Source organism: Peromyscus eremicus, chromosome 19 (assembly GCF_949786415.1).
Source record: "Peromyscus eremicus chromosome 19, PerEre_H2_v1, whole genome shotgun sequence".
Taxonomy (NCBI): domain Eukaryota; kingdom Metazoa; phylum Chordata; class Mammalia; order Rodentia; family Cricetidae; genus Peromyscus; species Peromyscus eremicus.
Window position 1 is genome coordinate 28385970 of NC_081435.1, and position 27625 is coordinate 28413594.

The 27625-nt window shown below is 41.9% G+C and overlaps 1 protein-coding gene across 3 annotated transcripts in view; it reads left to right on the plus strand.

Moving 5' to 3' along the window:
* The window catches only part of Arhgap26 (Rho GTPase activating protein 26), a 386442-nt gene that overhangs the window by 221140 nt on the left and 137677 nt on the right, over positions 1–27625 (plus strand). For all 3 annotated transcript variants that reach the window (XM_059245983.1, XM_059245982.1, XM_059245984.1), the window contains exons 13-15: positions 8745–8810; positions 12031–12105; positions 25944–26031. In XM_059245983.1, coding sequence (XP_059101966.1) covers positions 8745–8810; positions 12031–12105; positions 25944–26031 — 229 coding nt within the window. The remainder of the gene's footprint in view (positions 1–8744; positions 8811–12030; positions 12106–25943; positions 26032–27625) is intronic.

The following is a 27625-nucleotide window of genomic DNA, read 5'->3' on the forward strand; positions in this document are numbered from 1 at the left end:
GAGAATTGGACCTCTTTTTGCAGCTCTCCTAGGGCTTCCTTGATTAGACAGAGAGCTGAGAGGTTTACTGCAGGCAGGCAGTGGTTTTTTTCTTTTCCTTCTATTTATGTTTCTTTCATTACCGTACCTCTCTTTCAGCTCATTTTTCTGTTTGTACCCAGAAACTGGAAAAGGAGGGTCAGTGGCTGTGTATGTAGCAGGCAGGGAGGGAAAGTTTTGATTGTCAGGGTTGTTGCCTAGAGGCCAGGCCATGAATGGCACCCTGTGGGTGCTCCCCGACTTGTTCTTAGAATGCATGTGTAGGTTCCATTGTATTGTCAGCTGCTCATCCCTTAAGGGTCTTTGGAGTGTTGAAGACCTTTTCTCTATTGGTTCTTGTTCTTTTGGCTGGAGAAATATAATTGTTCTTGTTTCTTCATTCAGAAAACATTTATTGAAATAGAATTACAAGCCGGGCGGTGGTGGCGCACGCCTTTAATCCCAGCACTCGGGAGGCAGAGCCAGGCGGATCTCTGTGAGTTCGAGGCCAGCCTGGGCTACCAAGTGAGTTCCAGGAAAGGCGCAAAGCTACACAGAGAAACCCTGTCTCGAAAAACCAAAAAAAAAAAAAAAAAAAAGAAATAGAATTACAAGTCAGCCAATGGAGCCTCTGCCCTCATAAAGCTAGTACTATTGTAAAACTTTTAATTGAAAATTTTTAACTGATATATAAAAAATGCAACATGTGCACCTTAAATGGGCTACCATGATTTGTATACATTTATAATATGGAGGCTATACTCTAGAGAGATTGACAACAAACTATAAATAAGTAGATCAGGGTATATTTTCTGGTAGAGGCAAATCCCATGAAGAAATGTGAACTAGGGGCCAGAGAATCAGGGAAAGGCACTTAGGTCAGATGGCTAGAGCCTCCTCTGGAGTGACTTTTGAGCAGAAACCTGGAGAAAAGAGGGTAGGTTACATGTGAGAAGTTGACAGATGAGTATTGCTAACCAAAGGGCCAACCACATACAAACACACTAAGGAGTAGAGAATGAGTGGAGGTCTAGGGATATTAAAAGGGACCATTGGGACTGCATGAGAGGAGGTCTAGAGGAGAGTGGTCAGGTAGGCTGGGACTAGACCAGTGAGATAATGAGATAAAATTTTGCTCTTAGCATTGGAGAAGCCCCTAGAGAGAGGGGGTTCTCAACCTGTGGATTGTGACCTCTTTGGAAGTTGTATGTCAGATATCCTACATATTAGATATTTATATTACAGTTCATAACAGTAGCAAAATTACAGCTATGAAGTAGCAATGAAATAATTTTATGATTGGGGTCACCACAACATGAAGAAATGTATTAAAGGGTCCCAGCATTAGGAAGGTTGAGAACCACTGCCCTAGAGCATTGTGATGAGATGAAGTGGATGACCTGTGCTGATTGTCATTTAAAAAGTTGACCCTGGAGGCTGGTAAAGAATAGACTCTAGGGGACAAAAGTAGAACCATCTAGGAAACGATTACAGCAGTCCAGGAAAAGGACTCTGCAGGCTTGGGTTCTGGTGTTAGCTCTAAGTATAGGAAGAAGTGGCTGGTTTCTTGGTGTGTTTTTTAAGTTATTACTCACAGGACTGGCTGAGGGATCGGGTACAGGTGTAAGGTGGTTGTGGGATATGAAAGCAAGCAAGGATAATGTTACTGGAACAGAACATCTTGGTGTTAGAATATGCTACCTACCATCTAATCCTTTCAGCTGACTTGAGTATAGCACCAGCTTGGGGCATGTGAGACATTAGCTCAGATATGTTCATTGTGTGTCATCTTTATTGCTTGCTTTTACATGTACATCACTGTCATTATCATTTTTCTTTAATTTCTTTTTTAGCCTCCACTTAAGATGTAAATATATCATGCAGTATGTTTTATGTCAAACAGATTTTTAATACTCAGTACTTAGATACCTAGCTAGCTCTAAGAAATATTTGTGAACTTCTTGGAATTGTTCCATATACCTCAGTGGCATAAGCTCATATTACATATTAAGACCCAGTATTTGTGGATCCTTCATATCTTGTAGGGAAGGTAGTAGTGTAGATGCTGACGGTTGAGTTGGTAAGGTAGGGTTCCCCACCTACGAAAGCACAATGTGTAGGAAAGGGCTCAGGATTTGTGTCACAAGTGTACCTTACTTCTCTTTGACCCCTGGAATTGATACAAGAGAAAGGGCAGGATCTAGAAACCAGATCCCTCGCTCTCCAACCTTTCTGACTATTGAGTGAATTCCAGTAGAAAATAGTACAGAGGAAAATGAACACGAGTCAGGCAGGATTAAAGTCATGGTTCCCATCCTTACTGACCCAATGACCTTACAAAAAGTCCTTAACCAACTGAGCCTAAGTTTCCTGTGTGGGGAATAAGATGATGATGATGATGATAATGATGAAGAAGATGATGATGATGATTTGCTTTTAGTGCATAGCCCCAAGCAATATAGTCTGTCCTGGTAAGTGTTGGTTACTGTTAGCATCATTATCACTTAGCCTCATGAGCCTGGTTTTTCTCATCATTAAAATTTAGCAGATATGTCGGAAAAATCAAATCAGCTGTAGTTTATTAATTTATTTTCTAAAACTGTAATATATTATCCCTCATTAGTGTGAAAACACAGTAAGCAGTTATTAGTGAGAAGATCACAATATTTACCCCATGGGATCATCCTAAGAATCACATGAACATGGGTACAAAAACTTTCATCTGCTGCAAAGTTTGACTGACATATTAGCATGTAGTAGCATCTAATGTTGATGGTATTGGAAATCTTCAGTATTTATTGAGCAGCAATAAATAAACCCCAGTTGATATCCATTTCACTGATCTTCATGACACTTGGTGAATTGTTCCCGTTTTACAGACAGGAAGGTGAATGGTATAGGGATGAAACACCTCACCTAAGTCACACATTCAGCCATAGGTAGCAGAAATAGAATTCTACCCTGGGTCTGTTTGGCATTAAAGCTCTTCATTCTCTTCGAGCTCTACACTGCTTCTGTCTATGTGGTTTCATGAGTACTAAAGTTGGTTTACATTTTTTGAATGCATGCTGGCCAGGGAGCAGAGGAAAAATCTGGCCTTAGATATGGGGGGGGGGGGAGACAGTAGAGCAGAAAGATATCCTGGGGTCTTGCTCAGAACTGTGGGAAATTTCCAAAACCGAGAGTTTATATCTAGATGATTGAGAAATATTTTGCCAGTTTTCCTTAGGTCCTACTGGAAGATTCTGATTGCTGCTATCACAAGTATAACAGCCCAGGGAGCTCTAGGCCCCTGGGTATTCATATGATTTCAGAAGGGTCATGAACCTCATTGGTCCTCCCTCTGAATGTGCAAGTGTTCCCTCTCACATAGTTGTCCTCTCTGTTGCATGCTTTGACCAGCACAGGTTTTATTTTTCTTTTCCTTGGACTCATTTTTTTTTGGTCGGGGGAGGGGGGAGTGGGGTGTGTGCATGTATTGTAGTATCACTTTGTATTGATACAGGAAAGAAATGGTTAGATCAATCCACTAAAAAAATTAACCTTTAAATCCTCGCAAAGGATGAAAAAGCCAAAGACACGAAGCTTCAATAACCCTCTACTCTCATAGGGTTTATCACTTGGAATGTGAAAGGTTATTTTTACTGTGCCACTCTGCCCCTCAGCAACTCCCCCTGATTCAGTTGCTAATTGACCTAACCATGTATCCAAAGTGAAAAGATTCTTCCTTTCTCATTTCATGTTCAGCACTAAAGTACACAGTAGCAGAGATACAGTAGTGAATGAAATTAATAAGTAGAGATTTTTATGAACCATTGTCTTCATGATTACATATTTTAATTTGGTACTTGCCATTATTTTTCAGAGTCACACAAATAAATATAAACTAGAAAGCTGTGCTGTATATTCTGAGAGAGTATGATGAGACAAAATGGGATATTGCATTAGGAGGGGAGATTAATGAGACTTTTTTGAGAAATTTATACTTAAGGTGAGTTCTGTATTAATTGGGCCAAGGGATTTAGGTTAGACTTATTGCTTCTATAAAGTCTGGAGAATGTGGTTCATCAGATACTGGAAGAAAGCCAGTGTTGTGAGGTGCTAAGAGCTAGGGGAGTGGCATATGAGGAGGCTGGAGAAGCAAGCTGGGGCTGGACCACAAGACTCCGCTGGTTCATGTTCAAGATTTGGTTACCCCCTGAACAATGTTGACACTGAGTTAGACCGCTAGGGCTCTAGGTTGAGTAAATGAGCTAATGGTTTAAATATCATTGAAGCATAAGAATAAGAGTGCTATACCAGTTCCTTGAAGCAAGAAATGGGTGCAAGATGGTTTGGTTTTGTGTTGAAATCCTAAAATGAGTCTGGCTCATAGAAGGACAGCCATACCTGTGCATGGAGTTGAGTTCTTGAGGTAAAGGTATATGGCATCAAACCTATTGGGTAGATTGCCTCAGTAAAGATGATTAATGCTTTAAGTGTAAGAGACCATGTGCATCTTTTAGAGAATGAATGGGTATCATTTGTTTTAGAATCAGTTGGACAAACCAAGTTTGAGAAGAGGAAACTAGGTTGATGGAATGTGCCATTGATGGATTGGAAGTAGGGAGGTAACATGGGTTTTTGTTTGTTTGTTTAATGAATGGGGACAACAAGGTAATGGAAAGATCATAGGAAAGAAGAAGAAATATGAAAAGGCTAGTTCAGAGGTCAGTGCAGTCGCCCTGGCTGCAGATAACATTCAGTCACCCTGGCTGCAGATAACAGAGGTGAGATTGCTATGGATGAGGAGAGATGTGCCACCGCCCCCTGTATGCCCTCTGGTCCCATACACAGCAGTAGTTTCAATTCTTTGGCACCCAAAGGGGAATTCACATTGGGACCCAGGCAGAGCAAGTTGGTAGTCAAGTCTTATTTCAGCCCCTATGTAAGCACAATTGGAGTGCTTCCTCCAGAGTGGAAGCTCACCCACCATTCTGTGCAGCAGCCTCAAAGGACCAGGCTCCTAGTAGGCAGGGGCTTTCTCAGACTCTGTCCTCTCCCACAGTTCATTCTGTTAGGTAGATGTATTCGACCTTAGAATATGTTTAAAGATAAAACTACTCAAAGTTGAGAGGTTTTCTAGGGGAAAGGCAAAAGTGCCTTGCAAATGCTCCTCAGGGGTCCTTTCAGAGGAGACTGGGCAGCGGGGGTGGAGGAGTAGGTGGGGTGAGGTGTGGGGGGAGGTGTGCTGCTGAGGCCATCTTGGTTGTTTTCCCCACCCCTGTACTTCCTCTTCGCAGGTCAGCTTGGGTAGCTCATAACCCTTGGCACGCCCCCTCCTTTCTGAGTGTTTTAACCCTGCCATCCCTTTTCATTGTATTGGAACAACGGAACCACGGCGGTGGTGATGGAGGGAGCCAGACAGAACTGACAAACACTAAGAGAGAACGATGGAAAGTTCCTGATACTTTGGCTGTGTAAGAGCTGTGGAAAGGAAGGGGGTGCTCATGGTTTTGTTAGAGTTGTCACGTACACATACCACCACCACCGCTGCCACCTACACAGTTTTTTGTTTTTTTTTTAAAGATGAGAGGAAGTTATCTCAGGTGAGGTACCAGAAGCTTCCATCAGTAGGGTTTTTATTTTAATTTATTTATTCACACTACAACAGTGGCAGTTACATTAGAACTGTGTCTTTCTATCTGGACCACCAGTCTCCACCTTTTAGCTTCTTTCTGTCCCATTGTAGTAAAACAATTCTGATTCACCTCCCTCCTCCTCCTGGAGTTCATGTTGGCACAGCAACCCAAGGTCACACCACTGTCAGGTACCCTTCTGGGTTTGCCCTAAGATGCACCAAGCTGACTGAGCGTGTCCCCACCTCTCCTGTCTCCCCTTATTCTCACAGCGCTTCTACAAAGTGGAGTTGTGTGATCCTGGCCCTCTCCTATCTCTGAAAAGGAGAGACAGAGACAAGGCTCCAAAAGTTGTGATGAAAGTTCGGATGGCGGCACCTTTCTATCTTGGGAGGTCAGCCTGTGTCTTCTGGGTACACTCTGCCAACGTTAATTATAATGCATCAGTGTTGCCTGCTGATACAAACCTGGGCCCAGGGAACTTGAGGCTGAGGGAGGATGGGAAGCCAAGTTTTAACTGCCTCACAGGATGCTGAGCCTGGGAGCCACAGATCCTACATCAACTCATTGCCAGTCAAATTAAGGGAATGATGCAAACCTAGTAGATATTTAATGAGAGATTATTTCTGGAGATTATAAGGATACAGAAATTGCAAATAAATCCCTGACCTTTTCTGAGCCTTGGCTCAGTGAATGGGCTGAATCACCTGCTTGAAGGGATTAAGGACAGCCACATCCATCTGGCGGGCTACTTTCTCAGTCATTTGCAAACTCTGCTCCATGGTGATCGTGTTCCAGACCTTTTAGTGGGAATTCACTCTGCAGACCAGATCTCAATTGCTTAGATTAGGAACCCAATGGGCCAGAATCAGAACTAATGTTCTGCTTATGTAGACAGTGGGGTCCCTGTCACATTAGTGCTACTTAGTCCAAAGTAAAATAATATATAGTTGTTAATTATTAGTAACACAGTCATGATGTCAGCAGGAAATTCAAGTTGATGAGAGTAGAAATCAAACTGTGTGTGTGTGTGTCCCCGCATGTGGGTGAGGAAAGAGGACAGAGACAGATGGAAAGTGCAGAGAAGTGGTGGTACAATAACTTGTATCGGCTCTAGTTTAGAGATTTGGAACAATGGTTCCTAACACGTATTTCATGAATTCTTGGAACCCTTGTTAGATGTGGGTTCCATTTCTTAACGTAATTTTGTCTGTTTACAAAACTAGGTAGGTCACACAATATGCAACTGTAACAAACTAGGCTTAGCAGAGTTGTCCTGAGCTCCTGTTTGGCTCTGCAGCATGTAAATGCCATGTACACTTGACAGCTAAGATATACTGATAAATACAGCAGCATTGCCTATGTGAACATAAGGCATTTTGCTTTAACATTAGTATGAAGGGAAACTGCTTGATTTTTAACAAATTGGATAAATTGCACCAGCATAGGGAAAACCAGTCCGAACATTGAGTGGTGGTGGTGGGCGTCTTAGCCAATTTCAAAAAAAAAAAACCAAAAAACAAAAAAACGTAGAGTTAATATAAGTTGGTGGAATTTAATTTTTCTCTGGACATCTCTGGAAAGTTCCATTGCATCTTCTTTCTTCCATGTACCACTTGCCTAGGAATGACTCTCACTTCCTAGTTGACCCGGTGGGTTATCTAAGCACTGAGGCCTTCTCTCTCAGTCGCCAAGTTCTTTCCAATTTTCCAAAACTTTTGTTGATGTTTCTGGGGTAAGGAAGTGGTTTTTGTCCAAGATGAAGTTCATCTATGTTTAGAAGGAAACCGTGTTCACGAGCCTGTTCTTAAAACATCCAAGTTCAGACTCTGTCTCAGCAGCTCTCGGTATTCAGTGCACAATGGCAATTCTTTTCCCCAGACTTCTGACCTCCATGCCTTTGGAAAGATACTCTGAAGTGCTTCCCAAAAACAAAGTAAAGGCTTCCACTGACTACAGAATAACAGTTATAAATACTTTGGAAAATTCCTTAAGCACAAAAAGATAGTTCCCTGCCTGACACATACATTCCCAATAGCTGTGTTCTGAGTACTTCATGTAAGAGTAAGAATTGTCTCCTGTACATGCAAAGATGCCTCATGTCCTTAGTCGTCAGATGCAGGACAAAACCATAGCATGAAAACTCAGACACCACTGGGATGGCTATAATGATAAGAGGCAATAACTAATGTTGACAAGGACGTCCAAGGAGATCAAACCGATTCGTTCCTACAAGCTGTGTGCATTGTATTGCTGGATAACCAAAGCTTGGGTTGAGGGTCTGTGGATGGCTAGCCTCTTTATTGCTACAGTTTTTCCCTGGGAACAATTGATTCTATAGGTTGTTTCATTTTCTGAGTGGTACAGGTAGGTATTGGAACAGATTGAGGACCCTTTGCCCCCACCCCCACCCCACTGATGTGTCATGGAGAGGGGCTCCACTGCTTCTGGGGCTCAGATAGGTTCTTTGTTCTCAGTGTTTCAATGTTCTTCTTGGTCACTTTTCTTTCCTTCATTTCCCCCTTGATTTTCCACTTTTTCTAGTCATTAGAACAGAATTATACTTTAATTCAAAGTCATATTTAAAGTAGTTTGGTGACCTGTCCCCTGGAACAAGTCTCCACACATTAACTTGGCAACTTGGTCACATTTAGCTTTTCCAAGCCTCAGGTTTTTTCATCTGTAACATAATTAAATAAGGATTTTCTGGAGTTCCAAGACATAATCTAGGTAAAGCACTTACCCAGTTTGTTTTAAAGCACTTCCCATTTGCTTTATGGAGCAGATTGCAGGCAGTCATTCCCGTGGCTCCAAGTGGAAGGCGTCCGTCACTTGGTGCTACCATTTCTTGTTAAAAACTGAGCCTAGTGCCAAAGGTACTGTGAGAGCTAAGATAATATACACAGAACACAGCACGTATCTGGCACATGGGAGGCTCTCTATCAGTATCACCTATTTTTAAATTATTTTACTTTCACTTATTTATCTTCACATGGGAAAAGGGAGAGCGCCTGTGACCACACCATGTGGTTGGTTTCCAGTGTGTAAACCTTACAGTGAGTTGATTTGCACAGGCAAGGCCTGACTGTGCTTCTCTTGTTCTTTCAGCCGCACAGTTGGACAGCATCGGCTTCAGCATAATAAGGAAATGCATCCATGCGGTGGAAACCAGAGGTAAAGTGGTCTAACAGATGGCGTTGTTCTCATGCAAGGTCATGCATTTGTGAGGCAGCAGACATGCTACCTGCTGCTTCTGATTTTAAGTAACTCATTAACTCCCCCAGTGCCACTGTCGGTGTTTCTACGGGTCATGCTAGTCTGAAGCAGGGGTTCTCCACCCATTTCATGTCATCTGTGTCTCTGGTTGATCATGAGACTGTCTTACATGTATCCAGATAGAATTCTTAGGCTTATGGAAACCAGTTCTAAAACTCAGTTATTATTAAAATAATTGAAAATACAGCTGCAACAGACTGGTAGATATGCTTCTGCATTAACAAGTCCTTTACTAACTTATAGCAGTGGACCTCATAGCTAGCTTAATCTGGAAATTGCAATATTGTAAACCTTTACCATTGTAAGGAGTTATGAAAATATCTGGGATTTTGGACCATGTTACAGGTACTGTGCATACAGTGTGATTAGTTGTCACCATTCACAAGGGAAAAAAAATATGCAATGTCAGTGATAGTTAAAAGAAAGGCTGTTTCCCATCTAGTTCATAGATCCCTAGACTCTCCAGGGATGATTACCTTAAAGTCTGTGGACCCCAAGTGAAGGATCTCTGCTCTGCAGACCTGGACCTGGGAGCCATCAAGGACAGAGAAGGAAAAGCTAGCTGCCTACTCCACACTGGCATTTCCCAGGTCTACTGGAGCAGGGCACTGAGATAGGGGAGGCTGGTTTACTATAGTCTATCACAAGTCAGAGTCCCTAGTTCCGGCATGGTAGAGTCTAACGTGCCCTGATCCTTTGTAGCTCAAGGAAAGCTATTAGCCGTCTCTCCACTGAGACTGATCAGAACCATTGTCAGAGATTCAGTCTATTTATTCTACCTACTGACCTTTTTTATTTGTTTGAAAGAAATTCTGTCTTTTAAAGTAGAGTTGTAACCTTACTAGTGGGGAAATAGAAAGGGAGAGGGACGGACACACACACACACACACACACACACACACACACACACACACACACGGCTGGGGGAGGGGCTGACAAAATGTGTCCTATTAGGGTTCTCTTTCCGAAGAAGTTACTTTAGCATGTAGAAGCAGGCTTTTTGGTTTTTTGTTTGTTTGTTTGGTTTTTTAATGTTTGATTATTTCTACTTGACCCGCTTCAGCAAAAAATTAAGACAGGTTGACAGCAGTACATAAGATATACTGGAAAGTGTCAAGTAGAGATAAGTGAAAATTGAAGTTAGAAAATAAGGATGTTGGTCGTGTTGAACCAAAAGAATGTTTATATGGTGATGTGTTTAAAATGCAAAATCAGGAACCAATCAAATGCCTCAAGATTTGGTTTAAATCAAGAATGGTTCACTTGTGCAGTATAATGTTGTGACTCACTAAAAATAGAAATATAGTTTTTTTAGGGATAAGGGCAGATATAGAGGGACCGGGAGGTGAGTAGAATTGGGGTGAATGATTTGAAATTTCCAAAAAATCAACAAAGAATTATGTTTAAGACAAAAAAGAAATATGGATTTTAACATGCATTCAGTGAAAAATACAATTTACAAACGAACAGCTGGCCTGCTTGAGCCCGTTCTGTGGCGTCCACTGAGGGGTCGTCCTCTGCACAGTCTCAGTGTGGTACCAGTGGCTCCCTGCTTTCTTTTACTTTCTTCTTTTGATTTTCTATTTGCCTTAGCATAATTCCTAAGTTTTTAATGAGCATATATTTCTAAGGTAATTTTCAAGAGTTTAAGTTTGTCTTTATTTTAAAAGAGAAGGATACAACCCAGTGTGTTAGTCTATTATCCCGCTGTTCAGAGGGCTGAGAGATTAGAGAGTTGGGAGTTAAAGACCAGCCTAGGTTATAGATTGAGACACTGACTCAGAAAAGACAAGAAAATAAGGAGTGGGGAGGAGAATAGTTGTGGTTAACAAAGGCAGAAGCACACACATGCAAGCAAGTACACTTGCTTAAGGCAGTCCAAGCCAAGAGGGTAACATACTCACTCAAAACTCTTCTCAGTGTCCATAATCACTGTAACCCAGTAGTTTGTAAGCCTTGTAGGCTACCAGAAGAAGTTCTGAATATGATGGATACATAAGAATCCAATGGAAGGTATTAAGAGAAATGACATGAACTTTCACATAAGAAGTTCACAGGGAAACTGGAGAGGAAGCATACCAGTTCCTGAGAGGTTCTAGATGTGACAGACTTGGGCCAATAAGAGGAAAGCTGTTTTTAATCACTTGGTCTAAATTGTCCCCCGTTGGAGCTGAGGAGATAGATCATCAATAAAGCTTGAGGTCTTAAGTTTGATCCCCAAACCCAAGGGAAAAAAAATGCTGGGCATGGTGACACATACCTGGATCTTAGTACTGGAAAGGCAGAAACAGGAGGATCTCTGAGGCTTACTGTCCACCCAGTGAACCTGAGTTGATGAGCACTAGGCCAATGAGAAACCCTGTCTCAAAGGAGGTGAATGGCATTCCCAAGGATGACATTCAAGGCTGTCCTCTGGCTGCCATATGTAGATGCATACATGTGGACCCACACACATGACCAGGAATAGACATTCACATATATTCACGCATGCATACAGATTGCCTTCTTTTGTAAGTGGCACAGTGGTGCTCTAATCCATGCATTTTAGTGAACAGGAGTTCTGTAGTTGGAGTTCATCTTTGTTTAAGTATTTCAAAGTAAATACCTAAGCTTTAACTGTGATGGATTTTCTGATTTCTCAATCTTGACTAGTATTCCCTAAGATGGAAAACGTTCTTACACTTCAGTATTTTTATGCTGTGTGTAAAAATAGACAGAAAGTCATTTATCTTCTTCTGTGAATGATTTTTTAAAGTCATGTCATTTTGGGTTTTTTAAATGTAAGAATTGGTTAACTATGGCATTTTTTAAATAATGTATTTTGCATCTTCAAAAATCTTCATCTGCTGCCTTTGGCAAGAGAGGAGGGAAGTCTCTTTCCTGTTGACACCCAGGCTAAGGTGAGGACTGGAGTGGGCAGCACATCCGTGAATCCTAGACAGCTGTGCCAAATCCCACTCCTTCGCTAAGAGCGGAGCTGAGTGACAGGGGACTTTAATTACAGCAGCTTTTAGAAAGACAGAGAAAATGAAGGGAAAACAGGAGAGCATTTGGCCTTGTTGGCCTGACTTGGGTTCCGATGTTCATCTAATTAAATCTTCATCTTTTCTCTACTCAGGGATCAATGAGCAAGGACTCTACAGAATCGTGGGGGTCAACTCCAGGGTGCAGAAGCTGCTGAGTGTCTTGATGGGTGAGTGCTGCAGTGGCTTTGCCAGGCAGGTCCCTTGGGCAGCCTACTCCGAGATTTCCAGCTTCCTTGGTAGCCTCTGGGGTAGGAATCAGGACATGCAAATGCCAATGCCCAGAAATCTGCCGTGCTTGCTAGTGGTGGCTGTGGGCATTCACAGATGAGGTTCAGAGTGGGTCTTTGAGAGATTAAAATAAAATGACGAGACTAAACTAAACAAGCCACACCCAGTCTTCAGCACCCCAGTCCAAGTGCTGCTTGGTCAGTCATGTGACTGTCACACCCTACTCTGTCTTTAATAGCTCATGACTCCTGCCCTCTTTTGAGGCAGGTCTTCAGTAGGACACACCCTATGCCTAAGAAAGGACATCTTTCTTGCCTGTGAGGATCTTGGGGTCTCATGTTCCTCATACTGAGGGTGTCGTGTAACTCTCAGATAAAATTTTTATCTGCCGATAAACTCAAGACCCCCTTGGCTTCTAGACTTCAAGCCGTCACTTGAGCAATGGAGCCTCCTCTATCCCTGGCAGATACATATATAAATAGAAAGCCACTACCTCCAAATGTGCAGTGTTCGAATCAAAATCCACAAGCCAAAGTTGCCTAGGCTGCAGAGATCCTGTATTTTTAGCTATGCAGCCAGCTCCAGTGAGTCACATGGATCTAAATGGCAAACAGATCAAATTTCATAGATCTGTGGCTGTTGTCCATGTCCACAAAGCCCAGGCCTGGTACTTGTGAAGATCAACTCTCATTCAGGCCTCTAACTTGGCATCACAGGCACGGGCCTTTCTCCTGTGTTTGTCACTTCGTCTGTGGGTCCAGTTTCTGAAAAGAGCTTTCATATGTGCAGAAGTCTGTTCCTTTATATGGGCCAGCGTGAGCTCTCACTGCTGTGCTCCGTAACTCCACAGTATTGAGACTTACACCGAGACCTCTTGTTTGAAACCGTGCTAGCTGGGAGGCACGTCTACACTTAGTTTCCACTTCTCCGTTTGGATTTGGGATACGGTTAGTTCTTTATTATTATTATTACTATTATTTAGATAATTGTGAGATACACATGCATTGTAAAAAAAACAACACAAATGGATCCTTTGTATCCTTTACCCAATTTCCTCCAATCATAGCACCATACTGGGCTACATTTCAATACCACAACCAAGATACTGGCATTTTTACAGTCAAAATGCAGAGCGTTTCCACCCCCATAATGACCTTGTGGTACCCCTTTGTGTCTACTCCCTGCCTCACCTCCTCAGAGTCCCTAACCCTGGTGACCAGAGTTTATTCAATATTTTTTCCTTTTAATTTTGTCACTTTGAAATTACTTGTTATATAAATAGAATAGTAGAATATGTAAGTTTGGGGGATTGAGGGTTTTTTTTTGTGAGCTTAGTTATTTCCAAAGTTGATCAACTTGTTGCATGTATCATTACTTGTTAATCTCTTTTTAACTACTGAGTAGTGTTCCACTTTGTGGACATACCACAGTTTAGCCATTCACTGGCTGCAGGACTTCTGGGTTTTTTCCACTTTTAGGCTCTAATGAATAAAGCTGCTATAGATCCTTGAATAGAGGTTTTTGTGTGAGCATATGTTTGTTCTCATAGGATAAGTGTTCAAGAGTGATATTGTTGTGCCAAATGTTGATATGACTTAATTTTGAGAAATCCTAATAAAAGGAAGAACTAAGAATTTAACAGGTGTTAACCTTAAGTCTTTCACTTCTGTTTAGGATTTGTAATTGATTGCTTGGTAATAATGATATTAAGTTTTAGAAAGAACTCCTACCTTTCTACAGAGTCCTGGTAGGATGAGAAATGCATGCACCTGAAAGCTTTTATGTAAATATGTGGTGTTAGTGCCTAATGTGACCTGGATCTGGAGATGGAATAGAGAAGGAAAGAAAAGAAGAATTCAGATTGAGCAAATATGAGCAACAGGATGGCCAGAGTCTATTGATGCTGTGGGATTATTCTTTAATATCTGAGAGAGCTAGTTGTGGCTGAAAGAGGGCAGTTAGTGCTGAACAGCTAAGGTGGTCTTTTTTGCTGACAAACCTAAGTACTATGCTGAGGAGTTTAGGGACTTTTTAAAAATCTCTCAAATGAAATAATGCTCTATTAAAAGTTCTAAGTGGTACACGTATCCTGGCAAGAGTCAGGAATTGATTTAGAATAGTTCCCAGAACAAAGGCATTTGCTTATGTAGCTGGAACAACTTTGGTGCCATCTTTACTCTGAGCCCTTTCCCTTCTTTCTTCTGGTTTCTCATTATCTTTGTCCTCTGCTGGCCTTGGCTTTGGCTCTGCTTTCTCTGGGAGTGTCCCAGATAGACCCAAGCATTGCAGTCCTTGGAGCTTGCATCATTTAGAAGAATGTCTTTTGGGTGACAGCTTTGGCAGAAGGCCACAGGGAGGACTTTAATTGGCTAGTGTGGGCCATTCACATGATAAACTTTTTATTTTGGAGCCAATCGAATTATCCTCAACAGATGGACGTAGATGGTCTGGAGCCTGTGCCTATGTCTGGGCCTGAGGGTAGAGGTGAGGTTAGTCCATGGCAACCCATGGACCGAGTAGGATCACTGATGAGTAAATGGAAGGGTGCTTTACTGAAGTAATGATTGTTACTCTACTAATGAAGTGCACCAGACACAGCAGTAGCAAGATTCGATTCTAGCATTAGGTGAACAACATGACAGAATGTGGAGCATGTATGCCATCATGGAAGGGCCCTGAAAGATGGCAATAGGTGAGTCCGAGAATACCTTATCTAGGGCTAGACCAAGAGCTGGGGCTCAGGATCCAACGTTGTATCTAAAGAGACCAACAAGATGAGGCTTCAGATAGAATTCAAAGATGATAATGTGAGGTGACACTATTGAAAAGAAATGCAATGCTTTAGAAGACTGCTTGGGCAAAAGAGATGTTCTAGAAGGCGGTGGCTCTAATCACTGCTCTCACCAGCCCTCTGACAAGGTATTGGTCCTGATGTCTTCCTTAGTTGGTCTAGGTATAGAGGAAAGTCATCATGACCATCTAAAGAATGTCATCAAAGAGTAATAACTAACAACTGACAGTCACAAGGCCAGCTGCCTCTGCCAGGAGAACATTCCAGATAGACTGGAATCTGAACGATCCTACCATGGTAGAGCTGACCAGATTTAACATGTAACCTAATGCCGAGAATGGAACTGGTGTGTCTAGCAGTCAACGGAATCTTGTACTCTTGAGATTGTCAGGTCAGTGCACTAGGTCCAGGGCTGCCTCCCTTTCCTCTTCCTATTATATTCTCTTCATCAATTCTGGCTACCGCTCCTGGGCTGGGCTAGCCTATGGTCTAGAATAAATTCTGCTTGAGGCCACAAACCCTTCAGGGCTCAGTGCGAGCCTCATACACACACTCTTCTCTTCTCACCTTTTTCATACCTGGCTACATGCAGATACAATTTAAGATTGCTTCTACTTGTTCCAAGGCTCTCCTAAGTGGATTTGTGTGTTTTTGTTATTACAAATATGGTTTAGGATTAAAACCAGACACTAACTTTGATCACTAGTTCATTTTTTGTGTTCTTAATTCGCTGGAGGACTGTGAGTGGGGGGCGGGGGGGGGCATGACAGTCAATGTGTTGAGAATGTCTTTGGTTTACTGATTAGGGTTCCTTAAGAAAGCTTGTTAGAATTCCTCATAGCCCCAGCAGTGTCCACTGCACTTCATGCTGGTGCCCTGCCAAGAACCACCCGGGTTACTTCCTCCTAGTGACAGAGGTCAGTAGTCTCAGGCAGTGAAAAAGACTCAGGAAGATTCTTAGATTTCCTAAAACAGAATATATGTACTGTCCCCACTCCGAGACAAGTAAGTGAGGATAAGTATTTACAAATTTTCTTACATACATACATACATACATACATACATACATACATACATACACACATTTACACACCAGCTACTTTCTTGCATTACATGTCTGTTTCTCTTCCTTTCCATTTCTGTATATTTTTAAAATTAAGCTACATTGTGTATATGTGGGGGGTGTGGGAGGGTGAGGGAGGCAAGGAAACAACTTGAGGGATTGAGTTTTCTTCTTCCACTATGTGCTAGGTGGAAACTCAGGTTGTCAGACTTAGATGCAAGTACAGTACACTGAGCCATCTTGCTGACCCCCCCCCGCCCTGTTCTGTATATTTTAACTCATTCTTTTCTCTGATTAAAAATTATGAGTAGAAAAATACAAAAAGCATAAAGAATAAAATAAGACTCCTTCAGACCACAGACAACCTTTATTGGCTGTTTTATTGTATAAGAGACCTTTTAATCATAGCTTCCTTTAAACCAGATACACTAGCGTGTAGTAAGAGCGTAAGTATAGCAGCCTGTGTTAGTATGGTTACAACACTGGACACAGAGTGCGTGTTCTATGATGGTAGTTCTCACCACTCCTGATGCTGTGACTCTTTAATACAGTTCTTCATGTTATGGTGAACCCCAACCATAACATTATTTTCATTGCTTCATAACTGAAATTTAGCATTGTCGTGAATCATAATGTAAATATCTGTGTTTCCTGACCCCTGTGAAAGGGTCATTCAACACTCCCCAACATGCAAGGGGTCATGATTGATCCACAGGTTGAGAACCTGTTCTAGGGTTTTTAACAGACTGTTCACACAACACTATAGTGTCAATTTTTTTTCTGCCATGTTAAGTCCTCCTGTGGCATTGCTCTTGCAGATGCACCTCTTGTAGATGCACCAGAGCCTCTGAACCAACCTCCTGCACTTCTGCAGTTAGTTCCTTGTCATTCTGGGAAGCACTCAGGGTGTCCTGTGAGCCAAGGTAGCAGAGGTGAAGAGCATGCAATCTGGAAAGTAGACAAGCTTTTCGCTTTAGACAAATGATTTCAGCAGCATGTTCTTCTGTCTCATGCTCCATATCGTAGCCTAGGCTATATAGAAATGGGATGATGAAATGGAAGATGTAGGGGTGTTGCTGAGTCGAGAGCCTGCACATGCTAAGAAAGGCTCACAGGTCTTGTTTCCTTACAATATGAAGTTGCTGGGTCAAGCTGTATATATGGCTTCAGCCTTTTCTCTGCTGTTAGCAGCTCACTGGCAGCCATGCATAAGGAGAGAGACCTGTCTCCCACAGCAGCCATGCTCTGTAGCACTTGTTATCATATAAATAATGCATGTAAAAGATATGTCTCCATCTTATTTAAGTTTGCATTCTTTAGTGTTGGGTTAAGTTGGATATTTTCAACATGTTTATTGGTGCTGACAGGAGTAGTTACTTGCCTGCTTTTAGTTGTAGCATTATTTTCCTAATTTCTGTTTTAATTTTTTGATGTAGGTTTTAGATTTGGAAGCTGTAATAGCAGCATTTTTAGCCAAATTTTTTATGTCCTAAGTTTTTTGTTTTTTTATTTCTTTTTGTCCTACATCTTAAATTTTTATGAAGCCAGTCTCTCATTCCTTATCCTTGATGAAAATTATATTTTAACAGATTCTTCTCTTTCCAGGATTGTAAAAAACAAACAAACTTGTCTTTCTTAAAATTCCTTTGGGGATACAGCTCAGCAGGTAAAGGTACCTCCGTCTAAGTCTGATGCCCTGAGATTGAGGCTCAGAACACGTATGGTGGAAAAATCAATTTCCAAAAGTTGTCCTCTGAACTCTATACATCTTCAACAGCACTTTTGCATGCACTCGTACACACACACACACACACACACACACACACACACACACACACACACCCCTATCTATCTTCTAAAAGAAATAAATGAATTAATGAAGACAATTTTTTTAAAAATTCATCTGGATTATACTCACACAAAATGTAAGCTCTCTCTCCTTTTCCTCAACTATGCATACTGTTGACTGTTAACTACATAACGAGAACTCTTTCCCTTCTTAACCAACTACTGTCAGTGCCACATGTGATCACCTCTACTCCTTACTGGGTCCATAGGGAGCTTTTAGAGGTGGTTTTTCTAAAGAACAGATTGCTTTTCAGTTTGTTGCTCTGGAAACCTGACTCTAAGGAATGCATGGTCCCCTGTGGGCTTCCTTGTTTCCCTTATTCTTGGTGTCCTCAGAATGTTCTCAGGCTTGCCCGCCCCCCAATCCATATCACTCATTTACATCTGCTAATTACTGTGTGTTCTCATCATTAGCAACATTACTATGTGATTGAATTTCTAGCATCTTTACTGGCACACTTTGCTCTGTGTTTTGCTTCTTCGGCCATCACCTTTACATTTCATTTTGTTTCTCACTTTGGTGGCTCATTTTATTGTGTCCACTTTTTTATGAATTTCATTTACGTTATGGAGTAGTAGATGTGTCCAGATGCTTTGCTGTCTGTATTCTATACCACCAAACACTGCCTTGGTCTTTCCAGGAAGTGGAAAGCTCTTTGCTGCTGACTTCACCCTGAATAGATTCTCCTTGGTCCGCAGTCACTTTCCTAAATCCTGTTTCAGAGCCACCTTCTTCTATGGCATTGAAAGGCTGTTGTACAAGATCCCAGCCAGTTGGCAGTTAGTCATAAGTATTCTGTTTTATGTGGCTCTGTCATCCTGAATAATTCCTTCTGGTCCCGCTCTGCTTAAGATCTTGGAAGAACTGGTGTGTGTAACTGTTCACTCAAAGCCTGAGGGTCTTCTCGTTGCTTTGCTGGTTCTTTGAGGACTACTTCCTACCTCATTTGTGTGCTTGTTTTTGTTTTGTTATTGGGTCTCTCATGTAGCCAGGTTGATTTCAGACTCATCACACACACACACACACACACACACACACACACACACACACACACACACGCACACACTATGCATATATATTTTGCCAAGCTGAAGATGAACGTGAGTGCCTGCTCCCTTGGCCTCCACCTCTGGAGTTGGGATTACAGGTATCACCCCCACATCTTGCTGACTTTCGCCTTCTGAATTCATCCTCATGTTATAAAAGTGTCTTTCTACCATTACTGCTGAGCCTTACTTCACTGTCTAGGGTCTGTTCTCAGGACTGTTGTAGGCCTGCGGAAAGCAGCCGTGTGGGAAAGGAGTGGGGCCTGACTTCCCCGGAATGATGTACTATGCTGAAGGCCATCACCTACCAGGTGGTGCTCTCAAAGGCTTTCTGTGGGCCTTCACGTGAGCCCTGCCTCTGGCAACAGGAGAACGTCAACTAAAAGGTTACTTTGCTGTGCTAGTCAAGCTTCACTTCACGTTCCTTTAGTCTGTGTGTCTTTCTAGTGTTTCATTATGATGGCAAAGAAAGGCCAGTTCAGTATTGCTGCTTTTCTCCTATGCTGTAACTTCCCTTTAGGTTAGAATTACAGGGAGCACAAGGGAGATATTAAACAGCAGCGCTTTAAATCACCAGATTATAGGCGGTGCTATTCCCCTGCCTATCTCCAGCCATGGACTCATCTTCTCTGTCCCTCTGGAACCTTGAAGGTCTGCATTCCTTCCTTCTGTGTCCTCATTCCCCACACATTTCCACACGTTGTCATGAATAAACAGCAACTGAGGACTTCTTTCCAAAGAGTTCCATAAGGACCAGGTAATTCTTCATGGTAATTTCTGAGACCCGAAGCTACATCATAATGAGTGGAAACAACTCAGACTGAAGACTGTATCCAGGAGGAAGTAGGGGAATAGGGGAATAGAGAGAAAAACAGCCTCAGCCTCCCCCAGTGAAGGGAGCAGACAGATGATGGCAGGCTCCTTGGATAAAGATGGCTCTGGGAGCCAGGCAGGGGGTTGTGCGCCATGATCCTGAGTTCCCAGAGAGGAGATCACAGATGGAGGCTCACTTTCCCCCACTCTTGCACCTGTCACCATCCTTGCCTGTTAGAATATTGCAAGCTCTAAGACAGAGAACCCAGACAGTAAGTGCTCTTGGGTCTCAAAATACAAGCAGTTGGGTGTGTGTGTGGGGGGGAGTGTTTGGGGTTCTTAGACACGGCATAGAGGAAGTAGCTAAGGTTTTTTAAATTTTGTGACTTTTGTTGTCAGAAAACAAAATAACCAACTTTGCTTCTCAAATTGCCAGATATTAAATCTAGCCTTGGGGGATGGCACATGGGCTGAGTGAAATCTGATATACACAGAGGGTAGAGGCTGCGTTTTCTGCTCAGATGTTATAGAGATAGAAACCATGAAAGGTTCATGAACAGTTTAGTAAAAGAGTTTATAGACAACAAAGCACAACTCACTTTTAAAGTGAGACTGGGTGGTATTTTTGAAGGCAGATGTGTAAATCAATGCAGCAAACAAGCCCAGAAACAGGACCAGCACATACTTGGATCCTGGATCAAGGTGTCAGGATAATTAACAGAGAAAAGAGTCTTTTAAACAAGTACTGTTGTACCATTTGACATCCATATGAGGGAAGATGAAATGATCTCTCATCTGATACAACAGATGAAAAGTATCTAAAAATGTATCCTAAGAGCTGACACTGTAAACCTAACAAAATCACAGAAAAAAATATCTCTGTGACCTTGTTTTTAAAGAGCTTCCTTAACTAGAACACAGGAAAGAACCATTAAAGGAAAATATGTTAAGTCGAACTTCATTTAAATACAAAACTTTCCCTCTAAGAGAGATATTATTCATGGTAGGCTACTGAGGCAGCCCATGTCCTCAGCTATTTGGAAGGCTGAAGCAGGAAGATGACAAGTTCAAGGCCAGTCTGGACTACAGAGTAAGTTCAAGGCTGGCTTGGGCATCTTAGTATGACACTGTTTCAAGATTAAAAACAAATACAAGAAAGACTGGGGATGTGACTCAGTGGTATATACTTGCCTGACATGCATGATAGCTAAAATTCAATCCATGGTACTGTAAAGAGAAAAAAAAAATTGTGAAAAGAAAAGTTATAGATCAGAAGAAAGTGTTTATAAAAATGTGGATCTAGTCAGTGATTTATCTCAAGAATATATTTTAAAAGCTCTTGATTTTTAAGACAACCACCTGCTTATTAAAAATAGACAAAAATATTGAAAAGATCAGTTGAGTAAAGAAAATACATGAAGAGCAAATACCATATGTAAAGGTGAACCACACCATCATGTGCATGAAGAGACATCTGACACCATCAGTCAGTAGTGCTATAACTTGAAAAGTGATGGACTACTAGGACATCTAAAATTCAAGTGACTGAGTTCTGGGTTGAGAGGAGATGAAGCAACCAGAGCTCTCTCATTCTGTGGGTGGGAATGCAAATGGCCCTAACATTTTGGAAAGCAATGTGACCATTTCATCTAAAGGAAAACATTCATATCATTTGTTCTACTCTTGGAGATTTTGATATAGTCCTGCTTGATGATACAGCATTTACTTAAGCGATGAAAATGTAGTCCATTTAAAGCCTCTGTGCAAGTGTTTGTAGTAGCTTTATTCAGAGCAGCCACAACTGGCAACTGGAAAGCACCCAGATGTCCATCATCTAAGGAAGAGATAAACAAATTATGGCATACTCAGAACACCGAATAGGACTTGTTAATAAAAGGATTAAACTACTGTACATGTAACAGCGTGGCTGGATTTCAGAAGTATTATACTATGTGCAAATATTGCCAGGGGGTAAAAGTGGCGGAAGTAGAGTGAATATCACGAAGCATCAGGACTTCTGGGGTGATGGAGTACCTAGGTTGTGGTAGCTCCTTGACTATGTATGAGTTTCAGAAAGTTTGGAACTGTGTGGTTATAACAGGTAAGTATATCTCAGTAATGTTCACTTTAAACACACACACACACACACACACACACACACACACACACACACGAGTGTTCTGCATTTGTCCTCGTCCTTCTTGTCAAAAAATGCAAATTAAAACAATGAGATAACTTAGAAAAAGAAAAACCAAAAAAATCTCTTTGACTGATAAAGACCGAAACCCATCGGCATGTTGTTATGAGGATGTGAGAAGTAGTCACTCAAGCATAAACCTCTGAGGGCAGCTTGAGCAGTATGTTCAGGAACTGAAAAGGCACATATTTTTGATCCAGAAAGTCCACTTTCAGGAATTGTTTCTGCGGGGAAAGATCTGAAAGAAACAGTAGTTTATGTCCGTGTTTATCATAGTGACAAGGCTACAACTACAATTTGCTTTAAAAGAGGGCATTAAGTCAAGAATGGTGTATATGTAAAGTGAAGTACTCAGAAGTTCATATATTCATGTGTGGATATGGGACAGTTTTATAGGAAATTGTCAAATGAAATTAACACTATAAAAATTGACGTGTGTCATATGCTCCCATATCTGTTTTGTGGAGCAGAGGATCAAACCCAGGGCCTTCCTTGTGCAAACCAGACCATTTGCTTCCTGAAAAGAAACATAGGTCCATCTATATATTTATATATGTATGTACTAGTAGAAATGTGATACAGAAAGTGTTACTAGTGGTTGCCTGTACCATAGGAAAGATTTACTGTTTAGTGTATGTATGTTTTCATTTTTTCTCTTTTATTGTTGTGGGTGCCTCTGTGTGTGCTACATGTATTTGACATGTTGCATGTGTGTTTATAGGTGAGAAGTTGGTGTTGGGTTTCTCCGTCTATCACTTTACACCTTGTTTTTGAGAAAAGGTCTCTCTTCTGAGAGTACATGTTCCACTAGACTACCTGGTCAGTGGATTCCAAGGATCCTCCTCTCTCTGCTTCTCCATCCGATTATAGGCTCATACCTTCATGCCTACATTTTTATATAGGTACCAGAGATATGAACTCAAGTCTTTATGCTTGCATATCAAATACCTTAAGCATCAATTCATCTCCCAAATCTTCATTGAGTTCCTTTCACTGTTGGTGTACCAAGTGGTTTTCAGAAACTGGTTTGGTATGACCTAAGACAGCTTCCAGTTAGAAGCGCAGCTTCACTCTGTGTCCCCGGATTTTCTGGGATCATATGGTAGTAGGTGGAAGAGCAGACCTAGTCCCTGCTCATCAACCACATGCCCTCTTCAACACTGTGCTGCTCTCTCAGTGTGTTTATCACACTAAGCTCTGCAGTGGTTGAGGAGCAGGGTGGAGAGAAATGCTCAGAGGTCTACAGACTTTGAAAACGATGCCTCAGAGATGTTCAGATGCCACCAGGAAACATCCATTAAGCAAAGGGAGCCTCAGGAAGGAAGTATAGAAACAGGCCACTCTTTGTGGCAGTGGGGTAACTTGGGTGGTTGTATTCAATTTAGTTTGGATATTAAATGAATTAAAATGGACACATTCATCTTATGAGCCTTGCCTCATCAGTGCTATAAAAAAACCTTTCAGCCGGACTGTAATTTGACTCTCCTCCCTGTAATGTTATGCAATACTCCTATGGTTACAGAGCCCGGAAAAGTGGAAGCTAATGATTAGTTTGCTAAATGTGGTTCATGGAACAGTTCACGACTCTGGGACCTGCCAACTGCTGCTGATGTCGTTTCATATTCCCTTTTCTGGGGTAGAACTTGGATTGTTCCTCAGAAAAATGTACAGTAACATCTGTCTTGAATCCAAAAACCATGAAGTGTCACAGTGCTCATGCGCTTTGGGGACAGAGGGGAGGAAGACCATGCCAAGCACAGTGCCTGGATGCATAGGCTTCTGTAGTCTGGTGTCTGTCTGTCTGCAGGAGGAAAACAGGAAGCTTCGCATGACAGAGACGGAAAAGAATTAAAGTCTCAGAGATCAGGACAGTTGGAAAAGTACATTTTCAAACCATTAAGGACAGTTGCTATAGTAGAACTGTGTGGGATTTGTCATTCTATGAAAGAGTTCCTTCCTTGTTTGTTTCAAGCTTAAAGAAAGTCATATTGCCTGTGGTTATGTGTGAACATCACACAAGACTCCTGCCTTGAGGAGAGGCAGAGTTCATAAGCTAAAGCCCTTCTCTGCTTCATCAGTAAATAATATATGTCAGAGGAGCACCCTGCACAGTAGGGAACAGCTGGAATTGTGCTCTCTCTCTTGGGAATTACAGGTTAAACTCGTAAGCCATTTATGAGTGTTTGACCTCATCCCAGTAGGATAAATGTGGGTTCTTTCTCATCAAACAGAAAAGTGTGTCTGGTGACTCATCTCCTTTCTCAGTAGAAATGCACTTAGCCCCGTAGGCAGAAACTCTTGCTTGCTGTTCAGTCTTGGGAACTATTGAGAAAGAGGTAGTCCGGTTTCAGTCTCTATTTACCTGGCATGTCATTTAAATATCAAACTGGAAAACCAGATCTAAACCACTGTGTGTCTTTTCTTACTCTTTCAAAAGGATGGGGCATACGAACTCGGGACAACCAATTAAAGGCACACTACTTCTCTGGTGTCTTTGTGACTGGCTCAGGAATGGCCCAGATCTGAGCCAGCACAGCCACTGTGAACTTAAGGACTTTTCCAAGAGACAAGGGGTAGGGGACAGGCATGTTTGACTAAAAAGGTATGCCTAGTCTCAAGTGCCGAACCTGTCTTCCACACCCCACAGTCCTCTCTTTTCTGGCTTTGTCTTGAAGCTTCCTCTGAGGCTCTATGTGGTAGCACTTGGCATTTGCATAGCCTTTCACCAGCAGGCACATCAAACAGTAGATTGTCTCCTAGAAAAGTCATGGACTTTGTGGTGACTGGGGTGGGACAGGCCCTGCACCATCCCTGAATCGCTTCTCAGTACCCTGGGTTGTGCCTTCGAGCTGTCTGTCTGACTTCACTTACCAACCCTAGGAGTAATCGAAGAGAAAGTCCCCGGGGAAACTGAGGCACTGTGCAGAAAGGAAAGAGAATGTGAGCTGGGCCTGCGGGACATGTCTTGGTCTTGAGGAAGGGTGGGCTTTGCCGCCACACACCTAAAGGCTCTCCTGCCTCCCTGTTCCATTTTAATGTGTCCTGGCCCATCTTGCTAGTGACAGTGGTACCCATTGACCCATGAAGCTGTTTGTCCTCCTGCCTCTGCCCGTTGTTCTCACCTGTCTGTGTGCTACTCAGGATAGCTACATGAATTTTCTCCTGAGTAATGTGTTCACTTAAAATACATTAGCTTAAAGCTGCATGCAAGAAGAGGCTGAAAGGGAAGTTATCAGGAGCCAGCACAGTCGTGGTGGTACTCACTGTACTTAAGCTGGGCTCAAGTCAATTGAAAAAATACTATAAAAGTAATGGAATCAAACCATATACAATTTGGAAAATATAAAAGCCACAATTCTTGCCACTTTAACACAATCATTATTATAGTTTGAAAGTGTTTGCTTTCAACCTCTTTTTGTTTCTCAAAAACATTTGAATCCTGATTTTTTTTTTTTACTTGCCATTACATAATACAAGCACTTTCCATGTCGTAAGTCATAGGTATCATGTAAACATAATATTCCATCGGGAGGTATACCATAATTCACTTAACCAGTCTTCTCTGATTAGACCGTTAGACTGCTTCCTTCTTTCATTTTCCCACTGTTTTAAAGAAGAAGGTTCGATGAACATGTCTGGTCGGTAGCTTGGCTCATACTTTGTCTTATTCCCTGAGGTGAAATGGGGAGAAATGGAATTACTAGTTTAGAGGATCTGAGCTTTCTGGACTCTCAATGATACATATATTGTCAAAATCCTTTTCAATCTTTTGCAATTGATAGCAGCTGCCTCCAGCAATTTTTACACCGAGTACCTTCACCATATTCTTCTAACAATCAATATTTAGATTTTTAAGTATTTCTCTGATGAAATAGGCAAAATAAATGTCTCTTTTTAACTTTAATTTTCATTTTTCTAGTTAGTGATGAGGTTGAGTGCTTTTTTTGTTTCATGTATGAACCTTTGCTGTTAGTATCTTTTATGCTTTGTTTTGTTCATTATCTCTTCTTTGTTCTAGATCCCAAAGCAGCTTCTGAGACAGAAACCGATATCTGTGCGGAATGGGAGATAAAGACGGTCACTAGTGCTCTAAAGACCTACCTGAGGTGGGGATTACCACTTGAGAGCAGCAAGCCACTTAGTTAGCATGCTGTCAGGAAGAGAGCAGTTTTATTTGCAGCCTCCAGAGAGCTGCTGGGTGGGTGTTTGAGATGTGGAAACAGCTTCTGTGTGGGAGCATTAAGTTCAGCCAGTCAGGCCGATTATAAATTGCCCTGGGTTGATGGGCTGTCAGTGTGCAATGGTGCCAGGAGTGATTTAGAAAGCCCTACTTTTAATGAGATGTATTAAGATGATTAGCCCTAGACATGCCCTAAATTGTGGCCTTCCCTGAGTTATCTGCTAAGAAAACAAGAACTCATATGTTACTCCCTTGAACAGACTTGATTACATATGCAGCTTATTGTGATTATTTTGTGTTTTACACAGAATATATTACTTGCATTGGTCCTTAAAAATGAGAAGGTAGATGTAGGAAAATTGCCATTTGGAGACTGTCATTTGGTCTCTGCTAGTGTGGTTTACTGAAGAAATGGGGAGGGGAGGGAGGAAGAAAGGAAATATTACTTTATACTATTATATACAATATCATTGCCCCCCCCTCTATCCTTCATTTAGACTATTGGCTCACTGCTTGCATCTCTGTCTGTCTGTCTGTCTGTCTGTCTGTCTCTCTCTCTCTCTCTCTCACACACACACACAGAGAGAGAGAGAGAGAGAGAGAGAGAGAGAGAGAGAGAGAGAGAGAGCGAGCCCTGAAACTTGCACTCAGTAGGGACACTGCAATTCTTTGTTGTAGTTGTACAGGAAGATGGGTTGTAGCCTTAAGGAGAAGGACTGGAATTATGGGTTGAGTAAGCCTCTGTACAGGCTTTACGAAGATCCATGTGGCTAGACAGCGAAGGAAGTTACAGAAAAGGAGTTGGTCATGCAGGCTTTATTTGGGGCATTGAGAGAGGGAGCTGCCGGGCAAGGGGTGACTAAGAGTTGAGTTGGGGATGCTAGGCTGATGAATGAAATCTGAGCAACAAATGACGAAGAATGCTTCATTATTTTCTGAATTATCAGAAAAAGCTCATTTGTAGTTCATCATGTTCACGCACAGTTGATACAATGTCCTGTATCCCTTTGGTACTTTGAAGTAATATTCCTCTTAGAAGCAAAACACCTACACAAATTTTTTATGCTGTTTCTAGAAGCACTGATTTCAACAACAAGCTTCTGGGGAAATGAGAGTCTAAGGCCAGCTGATGCAGATATGAAGCTGGTTGCTTGTTTCTCATACATGTCCTAATGTACTTTTGTTCATGGATGACGGAAAGGAGATCTTTGGGTTTGTGCTGAACTTCTGCCTCAGCCCTTGCTGCTCTGGGACTGATGCATAGTTGTAGCTAAATCCTTTTCAAAAGGAAAGAGGGACAGACTGGCACAAACATCTGTAACCCCAGCATCTGGGAAGTAGACATCCTCAGTGACATAACAAGATGCTGGTGGTGGGGAAGAGGTGTAGAAAACGTGAAACTGAGAATTTCAGGTGAAATGTCACATACTTTCAGTCAGTACTCCTACATCAAGGGCTGTTGTTTCTCTGTGCTCTGTGTGTTAGAGCTGTGCTATGCTGTTTGGCAGTAGTGAGCCTGC